The sequence below is a fragment of the Hippocampus zosterae genome, chromosome 11 (assembly GCF_025434085.1).
Source record: "Hippocampus zosterae strain Florida chromosome 11, ASM2543408v3, whole genome shotgun sequence".
NCBI lineage: Eukaryota > Metazoa > Chordata > Actinopteri > Syngnathiformes > Syngnathidae > Hippocampus > Hippocampus zosterae.
Genome location: NC_067461.1, coordinates 2291173 through 2313298, shown reverse-complemented (window position 1 = coordinate 2313298; position 22126 = coordinate 2291173). Strand labels below are relative to the sequence as shown.

At 55.8% G+C, this 22126-nt stretch overlaps 2 protein-coding genes across 3 annotated transcripts; one reads left to right on the top strand and one right to left on the bottom strand.

Moving 5' to 3' along the window:
• Positions 1 to 966: 966 nt before the first annotated feature.
• On the bottom strand, positions 967 to 17760 carry arfgef3 (ARFGEF family member 3). 2 transcript variants are annotated; one of them, XM_052079669.1, is made up of 42 exons: positions 17280 to 17760; positions 16542 to 16593; positions 16179 to 16260; positions 15959 to 16099; positions 15810 to 15878; positions 15413 to 15529; positions 15026 to 15071; positions 14797 to 14881; positions 14589 to 14693; positions 14357 to 14469; positions 14042 to 14289; positions 13849 to 13961; positions 13505 to 13637; positions 13004 to 13419; positions 12559 to 12929; positions 12310 to 12476; positions 11658 to 11823; positions 11472 to 11576; positions 11185 to 11385; positions 10964 to 11074; positions 10762 to 10900; positions 10357 to 10677; positions 9371 to 9504; positions 8161 to 8306; positions 7851 to 8030; positions 6905 to 7046; positions 6693 to 6815; positions 6494 to 6597; positions 6271 to 6415; positions 6067 to 6195; positions 5783 to 5959; positions 5530 to 5644; positions 5233 to 5335; positions 4663 to 4794; positions 3930 to 4060; positions 3404 to 3482; positions 3005 to 3147; positions 2734 to 2905; positions 2559 to 2660; positions 2054 to 2469; positions 1631 to 1943; positions 967 to 1440 (listed from the first exon to the last, which is right to left on the bottom strand). In XM_052079669.1, the coding sequence occupies exons 1-42, from the start codon at positions 17362 to 17364 to the stop codon at positions 1249 to 1251; spliced, it is 6564 nt and encodes a 2187-aa protein (XP_051935629.1). In that variant the 5' UTR covers positions 17365 to 17760; the 3' UTR covers positions 967 to 1248. The 2 variants fall into 2 exon arrangements, with proteins under 2 accessions (XP_051935629.1, XP_051935628.1); XM_052079668.1 differs by having other exon boundaries at positions 10762 to 11074.
• A 504-nt stretch (positions 17761 to 18264) lies between these two features.
• Positions 18265 to 21364, top strand: LOC127609918 (5-hydroxytryptamine receptor 7-like). The gene is made up of 3 exons (XM_052079487.1): positions 18265 to 18999; positions 19837 to 20206; positions 20767 to 21364. The coding sequence occupies exons 1-3, from the start codon at positions 18536 to 18538 to the stop codon at positions 21232 to 21234; spliced, it is 1302 nt and encodes a 433-aa protein (XP_051935447.1). The 5' UTR covers positions 18265 to 18535; the 3' UTR covers positions 21235 to 21364.
• Positions 21365 to 22126: the final 762 nt, after the last annotated feature.

Sequence of the window (22126 nt, the reverse complement as noted above, 5' to 3'; positions counted from 1 at the left end):
ACATTCGGGAAGAGTTGCCCTACTCACGTCGCTGTTCGCCTCAGTGGACGTTCCGCTCGACCAGTCCAGGGAATCTCGCCCGGCGGGTCCGAACTTGGTCCAGCTGCTATCCAGAAGATTCCTCATGGGGCCCGATTGCTGGCCGGCGGCCGCCGCTGGCGTGGTCGTGGAGCCGTCGACGCTTCAACGCGTGCGTGTGAGCTGCGCCCCGCCGGCGGCCAGCATATGTATGAACACTCCTGTGCGCGCGCGCGCGTGCGCGTGCCAACCCTAGTCCGGATGGGGGGGGGGGGGGTGTGAGTCTGTGCCTTGCCGTCGACGTGCAGCTTTGACTCCGGTGGTGCCTCGAGATACGAGTCACTTCATTTATTCTAGTTTGCGTGACTTTTGGATGAAATGAATGTGTGTGTGTGGGCGCATTGGAGCCACGCCCACGATTTAAGACTCTAATTGTGTTGGTCGTCATGATGACGTCATCCACCTGGTGCTGTGTGATTGCTTTGGAAAATTTACTTTTTAGTTTTTTTCCGCGTTTCGCATCGTAAAACAAAAAAAAAAGACGAATGAGGTTTTTTTCCCCCTCCCTTTGCGCCTTTCGTTTAATCCCGACGAGCGAAATAAAAGGAAAACAAGCAAAAGAATGGGAAGCGGCGAGCCGCCTCAAAGCTGCTTAACGTCCAAGATGAGAAACTTTTGAGATGATCCACTCGTGTGGAAATCTCCAATCCCACAAAGTCAAGGGAGGATTGCCGGCGGCGGCGGCGACTGTACGCGCACACGCGCGCTTTGCGTGGCCTACTTCGTGCCACGCAAACACGGCGGACGGGCGCATGGAGATGAATATTGAGGGCGAGTTGAGTGGAGTTGATTAGCGAAGGTCATCGCCGCTCAGCTCTCTCGCTCCGTTCCAATAACATCGACATTCAACGGAGCGAGGGGGGAGGGGGGGGGGCGAGCTGCGGTTGCTGCTGGGTGCTTCATCACAAGACCTTTAATAGCACAAATAAAAGAACTTGACGCAAATCCATCAAGAAGAAATAAAATAAATAGGTGGATACGGATCGATATTGATCAATTAGCAACAAACACACTGCGCAGATTGTAGTCTTCATCGTCCTCATCAACATCTTTGGCTGATTTTGGGGCCTGGCGGGCAGGCTTCACACTGCGGGCTGTCGCGTTGGCGGGAAGCTAGCAGGACGTTAGCCGCATGGCGCGAAAGCCGGCGCGGCGTCGGGCTAGACGAGTTCACGCCACGATGTCATAGAGTCTTCCCACGCGTCCCAGCCAATCGCAGAGGGCCTGGCGGACGGCGCCGTCGGTGATGTGCAACGCCAGCTGGCACACGCTTGGGTAGAGCGCCGGCTGAAGCGCCACGAAGGCCGCGTCCGAAAGCTGCAGGACCTGATGCAGCGCCGTCGCCACCATGTTGCTCCACGCCTGACGGACGGACAGACATACACACGGCATCGGGAACGCATTTATTACGTTAAGACGTCACAAGATTTCACACGTTGGACAAGAAACAAGATGTGAAATCACAACATGTCACGTAGCGTCTGAGAAGTCGGGATCTCGCATGACGGCGGCCACGTGACATGCTGCCCGCCCCCCGCGCGGCGCCGCTAACCTGTATCTGCGCATGCGCGTCACTCGCGGCGACGTGCCCGTGAGAGCTGACGGCCGAGCCCGATCTGGACCTGAGGACTTCGGCGCCGGCGCTGTGCGAGTGTCTGAGGGGCGTGGCCTGCGTCTGCTGGTTCCACGCGTGGCCACGCCCCCCTTGCCATCTGTCATGCTGCTGCTGCTGTTTCCTGTGTTTGTACTGGTTCAGCAGCTTGGCCAGGCTTTTGTCGGTCGCCATGGAGACCAGCTTGGTCCCGGTGCTCTCCCACCAGTCCTTCCCGCCGCCGGGGAAGCTGGCGGGAACGCTTCCCGTGCAGCTGAACGACCAAGAAAATCCATTTGCAGAAAACGCAAGGGAGGCGGGGCATGACAATTCTCACGTCTCGGTTTGAGGCGGGAAAAGCCACGCGACACGATCAAGTCTCACCTGAATGCCAGACTGCGTGCGGGCGTGTCCGCCGGTGAGGGCGCCGCACTGGTGCCGAGGCGGCCCGTGTGACACGTGACCGCGCCTTCCTCCGAGGGCGTGTCCCCCCCCGCCGACGTGGGCGTGGACGATTCGGACGGGAAGAGCGGCAGGAAGAAGGTGTGGCGCTCGCCCGCCTGCGAGGACGGCGGCGGCGGCGGGGGCGGGGTCGGGGCGGCGCTGGCCGCGTCCTCCTCCAGGTCTCGATGCATCTGGATGTAACTGGCGCACACGTCGGCAATCAGCTTGTGAAGACGCTTCACCAGCCACGCCCACTCCGCCACGCCGCTACTGCCCAGCGCTGCCGGGGCCACGCTCAGGGACGACATGGCGGCTCGCCACTGATGCCGGTGGTCGCGCCCGCGTGGGGGGCTCACCTGCGTGTGGGTTTGCAAACGCCGTACTTGGTTTGAAGCAATTTTTTTTAATGTGTGTGTGTGTGTGTGTGTGTGTGTGTGTGTAGCACCTGCGCCGTCTCTTCAAAGATGTCTTCGTCCTCCGAGGACGCCGACCCGGGTCGGGAGGAATCCGAGCTTCCGTCGTCATCCTCGTAGAGGATCTTCTTGACCTGCCGCAAAAGGCACAACGTGTTTAACGGGAAGAGGAGGCGTGGCCTAATTAAAAAAAAAAAGGGGCGGTACCTGCTGGGCCGTCATGCCCTCGGCCTGACTCAGGACGGCGGCGAGCAGCGCCTGCACGTAAAGTTTGAAGCTCATGGCCGCCTGGCGGTACAGATTGGCCGCGCCGCACACGCCCGACACCTTCATCAGCAGGTACTTCAGACCCGGACGGGTGTCAAAGTCGCGCGCCGTCCTATGCGCAGAAGTAACACCGAAGAAGAAAATAACACGTACGTAAATAAACGGCTCGCGAAAAGAGCCGTCACGTCACATGGCGTGAAGCCCCGCCCACCTGTAGGAGTCAAGCAGCAGGTCGAGGATGATTGACAGGTTGGTCATAGACACGTAGCGCAGGAAGCCTGCCACCGGACGCGCGGCTGGTTCAGAGGTCACCGGGGTCACCCTCTCATGCCCGTCGGGCTGCATGATAAACTCCTTGGATCGGCGGAGGGAGCGATCGATCGATCAATCAATTCATCAGTGTGTGTTGTTGTTGTTGCGCCTGCTGCGTGTTAAAGGGTTGGGCATCGTTTGAATTTGGGTGATCCCGGTTCCTCGATTGGACGCCGTTTCTGAATGATACTCGGGACGTCAGTTCAGCAAAGCCACTTGAAAATGTCAACGATTCCAACTTGGATCCCGATTCCAATCGATTATCGCTGCCCAACCCTTTTGCGTGTACACTCCGTACCTCCAGCAAGATGTCCGAAAGGTTCTGCAGAAGAACCTGATGTGACAACAGGCTCACCACCACGTTACGGAACGGCACACTGGAACAGGCAGTCAAAGGACAGCACGATTAGTTCGGGGCCTTTGGTGGCGTAAAATGAAAAAAAATAAAATAAAATTTTTAAAAAAGCTTACCCAACTTTCCTAAAAGCAGCAGAAGGAAAAGTCAAATATTTAGACAATCATGTCGGATTTCATTCATACAGAGTGGGGGGACCAAAGTGCGCCGCCACACGCAACCAAGCACACGCAGCTTCGCGAGCGTAAACTTGAGCGACGAGTGCCGGGCGTTGGTGGGGAACTCGAGCCAACCCGGCTACAACAAAGTCAACGCTACTCACAGCCATATATTCTTTATCATCTGCATAGAGCAGATGATATCAGCGGCGTATTGATGAGCTGAAATGTGCGGCGATGCGTGAGCTGGAGGGCACACGTCCCCTGACACCGCCCCCCGGTGGACAAGGTGCGCGTGCGCATGAAGTCACCTATTGCGAGCGTGTCCGTTGGCGTGACGCTCCGGCGGCGGCTCGATGATCAAAACGCAGGACTGGGCGTGCTCAAAACCGTCCTTGTTGCTGGGCGTCTTGGGCGAACATTGGCCGTCCAACATGAACACCTGCCGTGGAGATTTGAACACGCGTCGCATCAGCGGCAATCCGGTGGGCCTGACGTCGGCTTTCAAGTTCTTTCCGAGACGACGGAAGCATACTACTGCCGCACCGGGAAAAAAAAAAATACCCCATAAGCATCACGTTAAAAGACAGAAGACGGAGAGAGAAAGAAAGAGAGAGAGAAAAATAGGACAGAGGCAGGGCCGGGTCTAGGCTTGGGCAAAAGGGGGCCTGAGCCCTCCCAAATAAATCTTGTGCCCCGCCCACCCCCACCAAACGACATATTTTTTATGATCTCAAGCCTTCCTCCTCCACTTGTCACTGTGTTAACGTCTCGGTTATTACGATTTTTTCAGTTGACGCGACGGCAGGATCCCTGGGACTTTGTTTTGGACCTGTTTTTACAACAGTCTTATCTCGCAGACCTAAGCAACTGGTCGCAGTAACCTCCTCGGGCAATTAAAAATAATATCTAAAAAAAAAATTCAAGCGTATTGTAGTTTGTTGTAGTTTAAAAATATTAAATATTAAATTAATATTAAATATTAAAAGGTTTGTGCGCCTGAGTGACCCAAAGGATGCTGTTGAGGGCAGGAGAATTTGTGACCTGCTGCGCCATGGCTCGGATCCTCCAGTACTCGGCCTCCGCCGAGGGCGACGAGGAAGGAGCGGCCACCTTCACTTCGCAGGCGTCGCCGCAGAAACTGTCCGAGCCGCTCCGGAAACACGACACGAGCTTCTGCAAGCACACGTCGCATATCGAGTTACGTCGCAAAGACGCGCCAGCGCGCCGCCCTGCGTTTCGTCGACGCAAAGCGATAACAAGACGCCGCCCGCTTGTGTCAACGTGGCCTCATTCCGAAATGGCGTGCGCGTCGGGGCAGATGTAAAACACGTAAGCGGCTTTACGGCTTAGAGCCACATCTGTGTGTGTGTGTGTGACCTCACAAATACAGTCTTACAGGAATGTGTGTGTGTGTGTGTGTGTGTGTGTGTGTGCGGGCGGGGTGTGGGGTTGTTCACACGATGCTTTTGACCTCGTCCTTGGGGATAGACGCGCGTGTTGGCAGGCCGCACACGCAGGCGGTGAAAAATGGTAATGTCAAGTGCTCTTCAAATCAAACTCCATCACCCACAATGCTTTGCTTCTCTTCACTTTGTGTGTGTGTGTGTGTACCTTGACAGGCTGCAAGGTAGCAGAGAAGGCATCCTGCAGGGCACAGCAGGCCAACCTCCACATTTCCTCGGTGAAAAGCGGACCCACCGTCACCAGCACGTACCTACGGCCGACACGCCGTCAATGTCCAGGCACGTCCGTCCGTCCGTGTGTGTGTGTGTGTGTGCGTGCTTGTATGACTGTTCTTGTGAGGACCACTGTGATTATAAGACCAACGTAGTGAGGACATTTTTGACAAGTGAGGACATTTAGGCCAGTCCTCACAAGTTTTTCATTCTAAAGTGTGTGTGTTGAGACCTGATGCAGGAGCAGCCCACTCTGGAGATGGTCTCCGCCGCTTGCGACACGCACGACACCAACAGCCCGAAGAGCTCCTTCAACATCACGTTGATCCAAAACTCGCAACCGACGTCTGACAAGGCGACGCGACAAGAGTTAATTTCGAAGGCTCCCGTGAGAGCGTGAGTGTCTCCAAAAACTTTTTGTTTGGAATTTGCAATCTTCAGGAACAGTAGCGGAGGCAGCGACGTGTCATGTCGCCGTGCGTCACCTGCGTTTATGAAGGTGGCCACGTGCTCCACCACCAGCTCGCAGCAGAGGCCGATGGCGTGTTTGAAGTTGGCGGCGGCCACGTCCCAGTAGGAGTGGTCGCCGCGGCTACGCTGCAGCCACAGCGACATGACGGGTAGCAGCAGCTGCACCACGGCCGAGATGGCAAAGCCCGGACCTGCCGGAAACAAAACTTGGGATGTCAAACGTCACCTTTGTTTACAGCCGTGACAGCGTGAAAGCGTTTTCCTTTTTTAGGGAGGAAAAGCCCTGAGCAAAGGTCACCTGGCACGACGGCGACCTCTCGCAGCAGCAGGAACAGCGTCTCCAGGGTGGGCGGCTGATGCTGGCGGGGACAGTTGGACACGGCGGCCGTCAGCTGCTCCAGAAGAAGAATCCACACCTGGATCAGACCTGAGGGATGGCGGCTGCGTGTTAGGCGGGACGGAGGGGGCGTACGGGGAGGGGGGGGCCCTCGCCGACGCTCACCCGTGCCGTCGTCAAAGTCCCGCAGGACGCCGTCCAGCACGTCCTGAGCGCCAGCCGACAGCTCGTGCGACACGACGGGCAGGCTGGCGAGCCGCGCCCCCAGGAAGACGGGCTTGGAGGGCATCTTGTAGATGGTGGCCAGCAGCTGCCACCAAGGAAGAGTGAGGTGGGGGGCCAGGGGGCGGGAGTCACCTGACCGACAGGCCAACGGGAAGCCGCTCACCTGGGAACATCTGCGCAGGTAACCGAGTGCCGGCAGGCACAGGTCCAGGGAGCTCCGAGACGATGCAGGCGCACACTCGCCAATCTCCTTGTCGTCGCACTCACCTGCCCCCCACCCCCAACCCCCAAAATTAACTACGCACGCGCGGATCGTACGCCCGCTCGAGAACATTTGCGAGTCGGCGTGTACGTCGGCCTACCTAAACCTTTGACGAACTTCATGAGGCACATGATGTAGTCGGTGGCGGCGTTAGCGAACACCTGGATGTTGTCCGTGTTGATGAAGGCCTCAAAGACGTCAAAGACGGGCGCGCGGCGCTTGCCTGCCGACCACACGAGACACGCCGTGGGGGACGCCGTCCTGCGGGCACAACCCTCACAGGGATGGGGGGTGGGGGGCAAGGCTACGTACCCGCTTCATATTCTGCCAGCAGGTAGTCTTTGGCCTCCATCTTGGCGCCGTGGGCGGTCCTGAGAGCGCTGAACAGCGGGCGCCAGCCGGACAGGATGCGAGGAGAGCACATCTCCACCAGCTCGCCGATTGACGTCACCACCTGGACGCCGCCAAAGCAATCATCGCGACGCATCCACAAATGCGGCGTAGCGTAGCCTTCCCGATAAAAAGTGCCCCCCAATCAAGTTACGAGCCAGCTAACATGGCTAGTAGCCCGGTCCTGTCGCTAGTACGGTCTGCCATAATCTTAAAAAAATGTCAATATTCAAACTGGGAAAACTCAATGTAAAGAATATTTTCTTCTTCTTTTGGACTTTTTGAAATTGTGCCTTAGCTGGTAATAAATACTTCACCTTCTCTGGCATGTCTGTGCTTTATTTGAGTCACCTAGGAAGCTAACTAGCCTGCTAGCCAGGCAGTAAGAACGCTAACTAGCCTGCCCGGTAACCAACTGCTTTGCTAACAGGCTTTCCAATTAGCCTTCTAACCAGGCAGCAAGAATGCTAACCAGCATGCTAGGTAATCAACTGGTCTGCTAACAGGCTTTCCAACTAGCCCGCTAACCAGGCAGTATGAACGCTAAACAACCTGCTAGGTAAGCAACTGGTCTGCTAACAGGCTTTCCAACTAGCCCGCTAACCAGGCAGCAATAAGGGCAAAACAGGCTTTCCAACTAGCCCGCTAACCTGGCAGTATGAACGCTAAACAACCTGCTAGGTAAGCAACTGGTCTGCTAACAGGCTTTCCAACTAGCCCGCTAACCAGGCAGCAATAAGGGCAAAACAGGCTTTCCAACTAGCCCGCTAACCAGGCAGTATGAACGCCAAACAACCTGCTAGGTAAGCAACTGGTCTGCTAACAGGCTTTCTAACTAGCCCGCTAACCAGGCCGCGCTTGGGGTCACCTGATCCTGGACGTCGTCGTCGCACAGCTCCAGCTGCATGATGTGCTCAAATGGTCTGAAGAGCGCCTCGTTGAAGTGGAAGTGAGAAGGCTCCGTCCAGCCGCTCAGAACCTCGGTCAGGACGTCGTGGATGAAGGAAACCGCCTTCTGGGACACGCGCCGCTCTTTGTGACACGCCGCCTGAAGAGGGGGGGCAACGCACCCACACGCAGACATGCGTGCACATACACGTCGATGAAAATATTCTGCGTGCTAATGTGTCCCTGAGCAACGTTACCACGGCAACAATGTGGCGGAGGTTCCCTTTTACCTCGACCAGGTGCGGCGCCACCACACTCCAAGCCCTCATCTTGTGCAGCAGCGGCCTGCTGTCGTTCCGGACGATTCTCAGCATGGCCTCGCCCAGACGGAAGAGGTGCAGGGAGCTCGGAAGCTCCAGCGTCGACTTGGCTTCTCCTGTAAAAACAACTCCACACTTAAAACAACAAAATCACGTCGTGGATTAAAAAAATCCAATGATCCGTTTGTATCAATCAATTTGTGGAGAAAGCAAATGAAATGACACCGACGACATGATGACATTTTGTCTGCTTGAGGGATTTGCTTGTCTTTTTTTCTCCTGATGGCAAAAAAGTTAGTTTTTCCCCCAGAATTTACTTTCACCAAAATATTTTTGCGGCGCTTTATCTCCTACTAGCTGGTGCGCAGCCCTCCGGGCGGCTCATCAGCTAGTTCCTGCGGAAGGCTGGTAAGGTGGGCCTTCGGCCCACAAAAGTGTTGTTGCTTGGTTCAACTTTTTGTTCATCTTCATTGCTTATCGCGAAAATAAAGAGATGTTTATTCATTCATTCATTCATCTTCCGTACCGCTTGATCCTCACTAGGGTCGCGGGGGGTGCTGGAGCCCATCCCAGCCGTCCCCGGGCAGTAGGCGGGGGACACCCTGAATCGGTTGCCAGCCAATCGCAGGGCACACAGAAACAAACAACCATTCGCACTCACACTCACACCTATGGACAATTTAGAGTGTTCAATCAGCCTGCCACGCATGTTTTTGGAATGTGGGAGGAAACCGGAGCACCCGGAGAAAACCCACGCAGGCCCGGGGAGAACATGCAAACTCCACACAGGGAGGCCGGAGCTGGAATCGAACCCGGTACCTCTGCACTGTGAAGCCGACGTGCTAACCACTGGACTACCGGGCCGCCCGAGATGTTTAGCTCTACTAAATAACTAACAATTTCATTGCAATGCTTGTGGGTAGACAACATTTTTTCGCTAAGATGCCCGCGCGATCGTAGTGAGCCACTGCCTGAGCAGCGCAGTGGCGGCGCGGTGAAGTAGGTACGTTTTGAAAAGGGACAGACGGAAGGACAGACCGCGTGCGGGACGACGCGCAATATATATATATACACATAGAAGAAGATAAAGCGGCGCGAAATTTATTTATTTATTTATTTTTAAATCAAAATGTGTGCAAAGAGTCAGAGTGTGTGAGCACGCAAGCGAGCGCACGCATACCGGGCATGGCGAGCGAGTAGTCCCCCGTGTCGGTGACGGAGTGGAAGAGTTGACACTGAGATGCTTTCCTCAGCTCCTGCAAGAAGCCCACCAGGGACGCCAGGTTCAGTTTGTGCGCCGCTTCTTCAAACAACCTGAAACGCGCACACGCGGAGACACGAGATGAGGCCCGCCCGCACGGCCCTGTCATGCGCAGGAGGAAAAGCAGGAGGCGCTGTGAGCCCAAAGGAGCGAGACGCTACACCTAATATCGGAAGGAGTTCCTGGTTTGAACCCCGAAATTTCAGATTCTTTCTCGACGGTGTCTTTGGACTCAACTTCAATTGCATGCATGTCATTTATTGACGGAATTATGTGGAATTCACAGAGAAGATGTAGTTAGGTTTACTGACAAACCCCGCACACAAATGCCACGAGTCACGTCGCGGGTGCGAGGAAAAACGACCCGCTAGATGATATTCGAAATGATAGTTGCGGACAGGCAGAAGAACAATGTCGTTTGGGATGTCTTCAATCATCTGCGACACATATCCAGTCCAGCTGTTATGTGTCAAGAGGACAGCACACACGACCCATCGGGGACGCACGCCATGAGGGGGGCCGCACATTAGGCCTTGTGTTTGCTCCATCTGCTCCGAACGAGCAGAGCCGGTTTTTTTTTTGCTTTGCAATCACTTCCAAAACAAACACACACACACACACACACGGAATGATTAGAAATCTCTGTCCGTGTGTGAGCGCGCGTGCGTGTGTGTGTGTGGGAGGGGGGGGGGTGGTTGTCACTGTTGGCGGGAGAACACAAATCAGAGCTCCGCAAAGCAAATCCTGCGCTCTTGTGCTGCCATCTGGCGGAATTGAAGCGCCATTGCAAGTGAACGCGCTCATATCAGGATGTTTTTTTTTTTTTTTTTGCATTTTGCTTTGTTTTGATATTGGGAAAAATGGTTTGGGGGAGAGGGCGAAAACGCGGGGGCGCAACGCCTCACCTGTCGGCCTGCGTGGACAGCATGCAGACGGCCTTGGCGGCGCTGGGTCCGGTCAGCAGGCTGCCCCCTTTGAGGTCCAGAGCGCACCCGCCTCCTCCGCCGCCTTGGACCACAAGCTCCCGGATGGTGGAGGGGCGCGTGAGAGGCGGCGTCGGGTCAGGCTGCGGGGCGTCGCCTTCCGCTCGGGCCTGGCCGACAGGCTCCGGGAACCGACCCGTGAGCGCCCCCTGCCGGCACCGCTGGGCAATGCTGGCCCGCGACGGCCCATGTTTCGTGGCGCTGAAGTGCGTGTGCTCCAGAGAACTGACGTACTCCGTCACCCTGACACACAGAAACACACCCAAACACGTGTGGCCCATGTGACACGGTGTCACACGACCGGGGTCAGAGGTCATTCGGCATCACCTGAAGACGTGCGTCCAGCACTCGTGGTTGTGGCTGCCCATCTCCAAGCCCACATTCAAGATGGCGTCCATGCACAGCACGTGCGCCGTGTGCAGGCGAACGCCCGCCGGCCGCGACATCTGCTCCAGACGCTGTTTCACTACACACGCACGCACGTTTAGTCGCCGTTGCTGCTGCTGTGTGATGGGTGCTGGGTGATCACCTTGCGAAATGGCGTCCCCCGTTTCAGGCCCCTCCCTCTCATCGCGGTCTTCCTGCACGCAGGAGGCGGCGGCCATTTGGGCCAAGGCTGAGGCGCAGTTGGCGGCCACACCTGAGCCCACACAAAAACATCTTGGTGATTGATGGCTTTTGATGCGGCGCGTGCGCCCGGACGCCATTTGCGCCCGCGAGCGCAAATGGCGAGAACGCGGCGGCCCTCACCCAGCGCGCAGCTGAGCGCGGCCGCCTGCCTCAGTCCGTCCAGACTGAGACAGATGGCGTCTCGCTCGCGCTGGCCGTTCTCTCTGGCGAAGACCAGCGGCATCTTGGAGCTGCCGGCGGCGCGGCCCGTCAGCGGCGTGGACAGGACCTCCATCAGCTGGCTCCACACGCCCGTCAGCAGGAAGCGCGACAGCACGGCGCCTTGAGGAGAACACCGACGATGACGCGCTGTGACCACGGACAATGTCAGCGACCCGTCAATCAGTTGACCCGTCCCGGGTACGCACCCGCCATGACGGCATCGCCGCCTGCTCTGTCGCAGGAGGGAGGCGATTGGTTGAATCTCCTCATCAGCTGACCGCCAATCGCGCTGCTGCCCAGACCGTCCATATCTGAGGGGAGGGTTGGAAATTAGATTTTGTGTGTGTGTGTGTGTGTGTGTAGGGACGGCTGACTTATGTCGTGTGCGCTACCGTTCAACATGTTGATGAATGGCGGCATTCTCCCGTCGGGCGCCAACCCATAGCCTGCCTGAGCCAGCAGGTCGAGTTCCAGAATCTGATGGTAGACCTCCTCGATCCACACCTGAGACAAGACCACCAGCACGCCGCTGCTCTGGATCGCACGCGCAAACTCCTTCTGCCCCCCCGGAAAGGAAACAGGAAAGGGACATGCAAAAAAATAACAAATAAAAATCAAGCGGGGCGGCCCGGTAGTCCAGTGGTTAGCACGTCGGCTTCACGGTGCAGAGGTACCGGGTTCGATTCCAGCTCCGGCCTCCCTGTGTGGAGTTTGCATGTTCTCCCCGGGCCTGCGTGGGTTTTCTCCGGGTGCTCCGGTTTCCTCCCACATTCCAAAAACATGCATGGCAGGGCTGGTTGAACACTCTAAATTGTCCCTAGGTGTGAGTGTGAGTGCGAATGGTTGTTCGTCTCTGTGTGCCCTGCGATTGGCTGGCAACCGGTTCAGGGTGTCCCCCGCCTACTGCCCGGAGACGGCTGGGATGGGCTCCAGCACCCCCCGCGACCCTAGTGAGGATCAAGCGGCTCGGAAGGTGAATGAATGAATGAAAAATCAAGCGGTAGTCGCAAAAAGGAAGTGGAGGAAGTGCGCGGCGACCCTCACCAGGCCCAGAGCAGGAGGCAGCGCCCTCCGCTGGTAGAAGTTGCACTTGCACAGTTTGAGGTTGAGCAGCAGCGCGTAGAAGGACAACAGGTAGATGCCGTCGGCGTTCATCAGTGACTGACAGCTCAGCGTCAGCCCCGCCTCCACGGCCGCTGAGGGGATCCTGCCTATCAAGCGCACGCTTGGTTCAGTGCCAATCTTGACCGCGCGCGCGTGGTACATCAAGCGGAAAACGGGAAGCGGACGCACAAGCCACGTCGGCGCACAGTCCGGCGCAGAAGGTGCGCGCAAAGTCCTGCAGGAGTCGGTCGACTTGGGCGGCGTCGGCGTCCGGGGCGAGGAGTCCCGGCAGCAGTGAGGCCAGCGAGCGCACAAAGAGGCGGGCGCCGCGCTGGTCGGCTTCCCGGTGGCGCAGCAGCTTGAGCGAGAGCGCGGCCGCCGTGCGCAGCGAGCGGCCGGCCGGCGCGTCCGACGGACTGGGCTCGTCGTCCTCGTCGCCCGGCGACACGTTGTCGGAACCCACGTCCGACACGTCGGAACGGCACGAGTCCTTCTCGGCCGCCATGGAGTAGTGGTCGCACGAGTCCAACTCTGTTCGAGACAAGTCCTGCTCCTCCACGCTGAAGATCCGAGAACAGGTTTTCATTTGAACCTCAAAGACGCTTCACACGCACGCGGATGTCGAGAGCTTCACCTGAAGTTGCTCTCGCTATAGCGCGAGGCGGGCGCCTGGTGCGTTCTGATTCTGGACTCCACCGACAGGAAGTTGGTGATGTCAGGATATACGAGGGCGTGGCTTCTTTGGACCACATCGGGCGGGACCACGCCCGCCTCCTGCCGCAGGCGCGCCTCCTCCTCGTCTTGCTCCGCCTCCTCCTGATCAGGGGCCGCGCGGGGCCGCGAGTCCGACGCGGTGCAGCCCGTGTCGGTGGTGATGCTAATGCTCACGCTAACGTCGGGGCTGCGCTCCGCCGCGGCATCCGAAGGCTCCCCCTCGGAGGAGAGGATGTGTCTCTGCCACAGGAAGTCGGCCTCGTTCACTTCCATGGACGCGCGAGACGACTCCGTGCCGTCCTTCAGCTCGTCCATGCGGCCGACCACCAGACGGACCTGAACGCGGGGGCGACATCGGCGGCGTGACGTGGCGAGCCTCACGGAGATATTCGTCCATCATCCATCTCATCCCGCGCCGCACCTGCTCCGGCGTGAGGCCGCGTCCCTGCGACAGCTCCTCCAGCGCTCGCAGCAGAGCGCAGGCACACGACACGCTCCAGTAACACGCTTCCATGCCGCCCTTCGCGCACGCCTCCGTCATGCCGTCCATCACGCTGAAACCAGGCAACCAATCGGCGGACTTTGAGAAGATAAAGGCGGAGCTCGATCACGTGATGTCATTGTGGAATGTCATGTCGGTCATGTGACGCGGCCGCTAGGGCACGGGCCGGTTACCGCCGTGAAAAAGTTTCAATCGGCGCTAAAAGCAGGGAATGTTTAAAATTGAAATGAAAATTGAAATGATGAATTCTAAATCCTACTGACAGTCGCAGCAGGTCCAGGTGCGACTTCCTTTTGGAGAAGGATCGCTTCCTGCTCTCGGGCTCGGCCAGGCCCGGCCCGGCCAGGTCGAAGAGCCGCTGAGGACTTCCCACAATCTGAAAGCCGGCACGCCACGCATGATTTCACATGCTGACCTTCCAAGAAATTTGACGTCCCGTCACGCGACGTGCCCCACCTCCTTCATGATGCGTATGGCCTCCGTGCGGTGCTGCGGCGGCGGGTAGAGCAGGATCCGGTGGTAGAGCGACTGCAGCACGGGTTTCATGGACTCCACGCAGCTCACCAGGCGAACCAGCTCGGCCGCCACGTAGCACACGCTCCGCACCACCGGCGCGATCCTGGCGGGGGCGCCGGACGAGCAGCCCGAGCCTCGACCCTGGTCGGACACCAGTGCCGCGGCGGACTCCGTTTCCTGGCTGGCGCCTGTAAAAGGCGCCGATATCGTCAGACCGACAAACGGGACCCCCGATCGCTCACGGCGGGAACTTACCCGAATGGAGTCGCTCCGCATCTGGCGCCCCCGTGTGGCCGTGGTAGGAAGTGATGGTTTTGTCGTTGACCGGGTTTCCCATGATGGACACCAGGGACGGACACAGCTGCTTCCTGTTGGGGGGTGGCGAGGGGGCGGAGTCTCCGTCACGATGATACTTCCATGAGCCTCTGACATCACGGAAGTGTGTGAGTAAGCATGCGTTTGCGTATGCTCGTGAGCGCGTGTCTACCAGACGAGGTCGGTGAAGCGTCTGGACAGGTGCATTGTGGGAGGACAGGAGCTGAGCATGGACAAGATGCTTTCCAGGTAAAGAAGCTGCAGCAGCTGCTTGTCACTGACGGTCAACGCACAACATCAGTCGCACGCAATCGCAGTCCCTGAAAGCATCGTGGCTCCAAAGCCGCCACGCTGAAGACATTGCGCCGCTCCTCACTTACCAGTCCACCGACTCCAACTTGTCACAGAAGAGCGTCAAGACCATCACGACGTCGTCGCACAGTGCCTGGCTGGTGGGCGACACGTCTGCATGCATGCACAAACGCGCGCATAGACACACACACACACACACACACACACACACACAAAAACATGTCCGGGCCACACAAGTTATTCTTTAGAATGATTGGTGTATTGAGAATGTGGTTTGGGGGACAGGGTGGTACGTACCCCGTTTCTGCAGAGGCGGGGCACTCAGCTCTTCTCCATCTGCTCCCTGTAGACGATGCATCACATTTTTTAATTGGAGCTGCTTTCCCAACAACCCTAAACGCACCACAGTGGGCCCCTTCACAGTGTTTTTTTTTTTTAGGGGGGGGGGCATCAATACTTTTGTAAAAGATGGAGCGACAATTATTATTATTGCCTTCAAACTCTGTGACACGATATGCGTGTGTGTGTGCTTGTATGACTATTCTTGTGAGGACCACTGTGATTATAAGACCAACGTAGTGAGGACATTTAGGCCAGTCCTCACAAGTTTTTCATTCTAAAGTGTGTGTGTGTGTGTGTGTGTGTGTGTGTGTGTGTGTGTGTGTGTGTGTGAAACGACATGACCTCTTGTCTGTGTCGCAGCTGCAGTGTCAAATCTCCAAGAATCTGACTGAGGGTGGCTCGGACTGCCGTGTTGATGCTGCGCTGATGACAGTTGGATGCGTATGTATCCATGCACACCTACGTGCACAACCATTCACAGTTCACACACACACACGCACACACACACAATGTGTTTAGAGTTTCCATGGCGTCACAAGCTACCATGGTGAACACATTAAGTTGAGCAGGGCGCTCCATTGTCAAGCTACAGAGGAAAAAAAAACACACACACACAGAATCACATCAAAGCCACATCCTCAGCCACACACACTCACCCACACACACACACACGCACACGCACGCACGCACACGCACAGCTCACCTGTTAGCACAGCACATGAAGTGTGTGGTTGGTTACCTGAGCGATGCGTAGGATGGAGTCTCCATTGATGTCAAAGTTTGGCGAGTAGGTGACGCACAGGAGAACCTGCAGGGGGCGCAGCAAGAAAATTATAAGATGGAGGAACGGCGGTGGGCGGCAGCGTTGGGGCGAGGGAACATTCCCACCTTCATGACCTCCACTTGCAGGTCCTCGTGCAGCGCTGGCGTCACTCGCAGCGCCGCCAACATCTGACTCACCAGCTGACTTTCCACGGGCTCCGCCTCCTCGGCCTTCCCGCTCACAAAGCGGTCCTCGCACAGGAGGTTCTGATGGAAAGATGCAACCGTCAATCGCGACGCTTTCAAGGCGGGGGGGATGGACACGTGACGCCTAAACAGGAAGCACCTGCATGCCGCTCAGCGCCGTCTGGCCCAGTTTGACGTTCTTGGACTCGAGCGCAATCTGGAGCGGCAGAAGACAGCGCGCCCTGCAGGCCAAACCCGACAACAACATGAGCACCTCATCCATCACAGAATGAACATGACAACATCTGACAGTCACGTGTCAGGAATTATGTGACATCACGTGATATGTGATAGCATGGAAGGTGAATCTACAATCCGGTGTTGTGAATTCACCACATGGTGTGATGTCACGGAAGATCACGTGACAGCAAGTGAAGCGGATTTTGTCTGTCGGTTTTGTCACCGGGGACCCGCAATCAATAATTCCTGTTTGATGACATCAAATGAGTTCAAGTGTTCTTACCGCAGCTCTGCAAGCGATAGCTTGGCTGATGCATTGTGGCACTGGAGACTTTCTGTGGGGGGGTGGGACAAAGAAAGAAAATTCTATGTCTTTGTACTGTATTTACAGGTGCAACAATACATCTATTTGTTGGCAACTGATCAATTACAAACTCAACAACTATTTGGACAATCGAGTCATTGTTTTTTTTTTTTTTTTCAAAATAAACCAGCCCAGTTTGGTTTACACCATTTGTCTATTGGTACATCCGACAAAAATATGACCATTTTAGATGATGATCTCTTTTGTGAATAAATACAGAACTATACGCTTTATACAATTTTAATAGGCCCAAATAGTTCTTTTGCCGTCCGTCATGGCGGAGGGGGCGATCCTACGGATCTACATTGTAATATTGAACTGTTTTGTTTTTCCTGGTGTGGTATTAATACGCCTTGCAACTAATACCCATTTTAGGTATCTAGCTAATGGAGAGCCGGAGGAAGCACCCAAGCCATCACTAAACAAACAGTGAAATAATATAAATTCATTTAAAAAACAATTTGGGGTGGGGGGGGCACATTTAAATGTCAGATTTTCGATATCGTCTGTATGTACATAGCAGGTCTCCCAGTAATCCGCGACATTGCCATCAGCAAACAGCAGCAGGTGGATGCGCGTCAACCCACCCCCCCCCCCCCCCCCCCCCACACACACACACACAAAGCTAGAGGCTAGTTGGGGGCGGTCGTCACTCACCGGAGGCGAGCACGCAGGCGTCGCGGAGGCTTTTGTACTTGTGTCCGGCTGCGTCTTTGTGGAGCCTCTGTAGGATGTCCTCCATGGTGGCGTTGGTGTCACGCGGGGGGGCGGTGGGGGTCACACGGGGGTCGCTCGGTGGTCGCGCGCGGTGCGCAGCGCGGCTGTCAGCATCCCCCAGCAGGCAGCAGCAACCGAGGATGAGTCACGTTCACGTAGACGTCATAGGGCTGAAACCAGGAAGTGCTTTGTCCACTGGTTGGCCGCCTCGTCGACGTTTTCGAATTCTTTTTGTAATTTATATGGTTGTTACACCTTTCACGTCAAAGACGAACATGATGAACAGCATTAATTAAAGTCTCTATGTCCGCGAAATTCACACTGCTAACGCTCGACGATAAATTCCGACCAACCGGATGACGCGTCATTTGAGCGGAAGTGTGATTTTCTGTCCAAAGATATACTTTCGCAGTAAAGTATACTATACAATACAATACAATACAATACATGCTGATTTATATAGCGCTTTCACAACCGCGGCAGCTGTATACTGCAAAGATATACTTCGTTGGCGACGTCAATCAATGTCCCCAAATTCCAACGTTGGAATTTGACGTTGACAATGGCTGGCGATAAACCTCGTAGAGATTAGACCCGCAACTCGGATTTGTGTTGCAATGTGCTGAGAGGCCGCTTGGTGTCGCCGTGTCACCGCTAGACACGTTTCGGTTTGACAGCTCGAGAACTTCCCTCAAGTGGAGGGGGGGGGGGGTATTTTAATTGACTTAATGTGAACGCGTACATCGTCGTACGCGATTACAAAGTGACTTGATTTTTCAGGAATCGCGTGCATCCAATGTAGATGTTCACAGTAACTAAATGAAAAGGACTGTTTTTTTTAGTGCACAAATAAAATTGTGAAACGAAAAACCCACAATCGTTACTAAAATAACCGGAAGGTCAAGCGATGACGAGAACGCAAATCGTCTATGTAGGCGATTGTGTGTGTGTGTTACATCAAGAAAAGCGGAGAAGTCCTTTCATGATAAGACAAAAGTGTAGAAGAACAACGCAAGCATTTTTAAAAATTGTGAAGGACTTTTCCTTCTTGATGATTTTGCCTGAAACTCTGCTTGGTAAGCGAGTATTTGTCGTTCGTTACGCAGCAGCAGAGGACGAGGTGCGCGCACGCGTGCGCGCGGGTGCCACCGGCGCGTCCCGCCGTTCCCGCGCGCATTCTTCCTCCGCGCGCCTAAATGAGGAGGCTCGCGATGGCAGCGAGCAACTGGAGCAGCGCGATGATGGACGAGCGCCTCAACCCCGCCGCTGCCGCTGACCCGGGCGAGCCTCTGGCGGCGGGCGAGCCGAGCAACGGCAGCGGCTGCGCGCCGCTGACGACGGCGAGCCACGGGCGCGCCGGCAAGCTGCTGCTCGGCTCGGTACTGACGCTGATGACGCTGGGCACCATTGGGGGTAACCTGCTGGTGGTGGTGTCCGTGTGCGCCGTCAAGAAGTTGCGGCAGCCCGCCAACTACCTGATCGTGTCTCTGGCCGCCGCCGACCTGAGCGTGGCCGTGGCCGTCATGCCCTTCGTCAGCGTCACCGACTTGACCGGCGGGCGCTGGCGCTTCGGACGCTGGTTCTGCAACGTCTTCGTCGCCATGGACGTCATGTGCTGCACCGCCTCCATCCTCACCCTGTGCGCCATCAGCATCGACAGGTAAGAATCAGAATCAGAATCATCTTTATTGGCCAAGTATGTACAACACACAAGGAATTTGTCTCCGGTATAACACGCTGCAGGGCGGCCCGGTAGTCCAGTGGTTAGCACGTCGGCTTCACAGTGCAAAGGTACCGGGTTCGATTCCAGCTCCGGCCTCCCTGTGTGGAGTTTGCATGTTCTCCCCGGGCCTGCGTGGGTTTTCTCCGGGTGCTCCGGTTTCCTCCCACATTCCAAAAATATGCATGGCAGGCTGATTGAACACTCTAAATTGTCCCTAGGTGTGGGTGTGAGTGCGAATGGTTGTTCGTCTCTGTGTGCCCTGCGATTGGCTGGCAACCGATTCAGGGTGTCCCCCGCCTACTGCCCGGAGACAGCTGGGATAGGCTCCAGCACCCCCCGCGACCCTAGTGAGGATCAAGCGGCTCGGAAGATGAATGAATGAATAACACGCTGCACTAGCATCATCGTAAACAACAACAACAAGTAAGCGCCGCGTCAACGCTTGCCACGAGTTTGCCGCCGTCCAAAACGCAGGACGAGCAAGACAAGCTTGTTGCCATCTTCTATTCGAAGGGATCAGAGCCACGCTTATTTACATTTGGAATATTGGCGAGCAACCCACTTCACAACAATCGGATGACTGTTAAAACGAAGTCGCTTGAAAACGGCTTTCGGGCTGTTTGGCAGCCAAATGTTCTTGGAGGACATCAAAGATTGTGAAATTGACAAACAAGGCGTGAGTGTGTGTGTGTGTGTGTGTGCGCACGATGGGAACTTTCGTCGGCCTCGTGACGGAAGCGGTGGCTGACGCTGGGCTATTTTTGCGGCATTCAGGTACCTGGGCATCACCAAGCCGCTGACGTATCCGATGCGGCAGGACGGCCGCTGCATGGCCAAGATGATCGCGTGGGTGTGGCTGCTGTCGGCGTCCATCACGCTGCCGCCGCTCTTCGGCTGGGCCAAGAACGTCAACGACGGCCGCGTCTGCCTCATCAGCCAGGACCGGGGCTACACCGTCTACTCCACCGCCGTGGCCTTCTACATCCCCGTGTCCGTCATGCTCTTCACCTACTCGCGCATCTACCGCGCCGCCAAGATCAGCGCCGCCAAGCACGCCGTCGCCGCCTTCCCCCTTCGAGGCGACCACGGGTCCGCCGACTCGGCCAGCGTCAAGGACACCGAGGAGGATGAGGCCGATGAGGAGGTGAGGAATGGCCCGCCGGCTCAGCTAAAATTCCCAAAGGCTCTGGACACACCACTGGTCCATTCCGATTGGCTTGATGAATGAGTGGCAACGTAAGATGGCCGCCCCCAACCCCCGATGGCTTTGCGTCTCCTGATGGCAAGTAAGCGGCTTCGTTAGCCCATTCATATACCGTCCAAGTCGGTGGTTGGAGACTCACTCATTAAAAAGCGACAAACGGCAGAAAACGGGCGGTGGCTCCAAAAGGAGTCCTTCCCGACTGGCCTCGGTCACTTTGTTCGCATTAAAAGTCGCGTCTGCTTTTGTAATGGGGACATGAAACGATCGCATTTGAATCAGAAATCCAGATTGGGCATCATACAGTTAAGGAAAAAAAAAAAAACAACAACTTGCAAAGCGGTCCGACCAGAGGCAAGGTGTCGACAAACCCAGTGGATTTGGCTCCATTTTGGAGGCTCGGTCGTTTTGGGAGTCATCTCTGCGCCGTGTCAAATTTCCTGTCACAGAACACAAATGAAATATAAACGAGCACCTTGTTGTTCATTCCCGGTTTCTCCAAGACGAACCTCCAGCATCACGATCACCATCATCACCACGATAATGATGATCCTCAGCAGCAGCCGCCGCGGCGCCCGAGGAAGAACCAGGGTTCCATCTTCAGGCGTGAGCAAAAGGCGGCGGCCACGCTGGGCCTGGTGGTGGGCGCCTTCAGCGTGTGCTGGCTGCCTTTCTTCCTGCTATCCACGGCGCGGCCTTTCGCCTGCGGGGGGGCGTCGGCGGCGTGCGGCTGCGTGCCGCTGTGGCTGGAGCGCACGCTGCTGTGGCTGGGCTACGCCAACTCGCTCATCAACCCCTTCATCTACGCCTTCTTCAACCGCGACCTGCGCGCCACCTATGCTAACCTGCTGCGCTGCCGCTTCCGCAACATCAACCGCAAGCTGTCGGCGGCCGGCGTGCACGAGGCGCTCAAGATGGTGCGCGCTCGGCCGCCGGGCCCCACCCGCGCCCACCCGCTGCCCGTCACCTGACGACCGGCGATTGTCTTTTGGACGCGCAGAGGAACGTGTGACGACGACGGGCAACTTGGGACTCCTTGCCTACACGCTTGTCTTTTTTCCCCCTTTCAAAAAAAAAAAAAAAAAGGGAGCTACCGTCCCCAAAATGTCGGTTGTTTGTATTCTTTTGGTCCAATACACTCAGCTGAAAACGACGTCCTGTTCCTAAACTGTAAAATGTACTGAATTGTTCAAAACAAGGTCAACCGGCGCTAATCATCGTCCGACACTTCTTTCCTACCGATTTAATGTACTACATTGTACAATACATTACAATTAAATGTAATGTAATGTACTGGAGGAGGTGGGCAACAGAAGGATGCTAACTAAGCTAAAAGCTATGATGGCCAGTCCCCCCCAACCCCCTCCAGCCCACCCTGACAGCACTTGGTAGCTCCTTCAGCCAGAGACTGTTACACCCGCGCTGCAAGAAGGAGAGATACCGACGCTCATTCCTACCGACTGCTGTCAGGCTGATGAATAAAAAATAACAATCATAATACTAATAATAATTCAATGATGTGAAGGAAAATTGTAAATAGTACTGCGATTTATCCATTTGTGTTCATATTGCATTTAATTGAAAGATGTTTGTTGTTTTTTTTTCCCTCTTTCTCCTTTCTTCTTTCTACATACATTCTTGCTGCTGGAGGCTGTAAATTTCCCCAGTGTGGGACGAATAAAGGATATCTTATCTTATCAATAATAAAAAGGTGAAGAAAATTTCCAATCATTTGAGCGCCCCAACTTTTACGACGACGTCACGTAGTAAAACGCGTCCAAAAAGTTGACGACTGGCGCTATTCCTCCTTGTATTTCGACCGTGACGAAAACGAGTACAGTCGCAACAACAGGTTGCGGCGCG

What these genes read in the sequence shown, in the direction of transcription:
- arfgef3 (XM_052079668.1), bottom strand. Translation starts at nt 17,364, where the DNA reads ATGGAGGACATCCTACAGAGGCTCCACAAAGACGCAGCCGGACACAAG. An exon ending in TGCGGAGCGACTCCATTCGG is followed by an intron (nt 14,290 to 14,356) that starts GTAAGTTCCCGC and finishes CGCCTTTTACAG; the next exon opens with GCGCCAGCCAGGAAACGGAG. An exon ending in ACGACGACGTCCAGGATCAG is followed by an intron (nt 7,047 to 7,850) that starts GTGACCCCAAGC and finishes GGCGGCGTCCAG; the next exon opens with GTGGTGACGTCAATCGGCGA.
- LOC127609918 (XM_052079487.1), top strand. Translation starts at nt 18,536, where the DNA reads ATGAGGAGGCTCGCGATGGCAGCGAGCAACTGGAGCAGCGCGATGATG. An exon ending in TGCGCCATCAGCATCGACAG is followed by an intron (nt 19,000 to 19,836) that starts GTAAGAATCAGA and finishes TGCGGCATTCAG; the next exon opens with GTACCTGGGCATCACCAAGC. An exon ending in AGGATGAGGCCGATGAGGAG is followed by an intron (nt 20,207 to 20,766) that starts GTGAGGAATGGC and finishes GGTTTCTCCAAG; the next exon opens with ACGAACCTCCAGCATCACGA.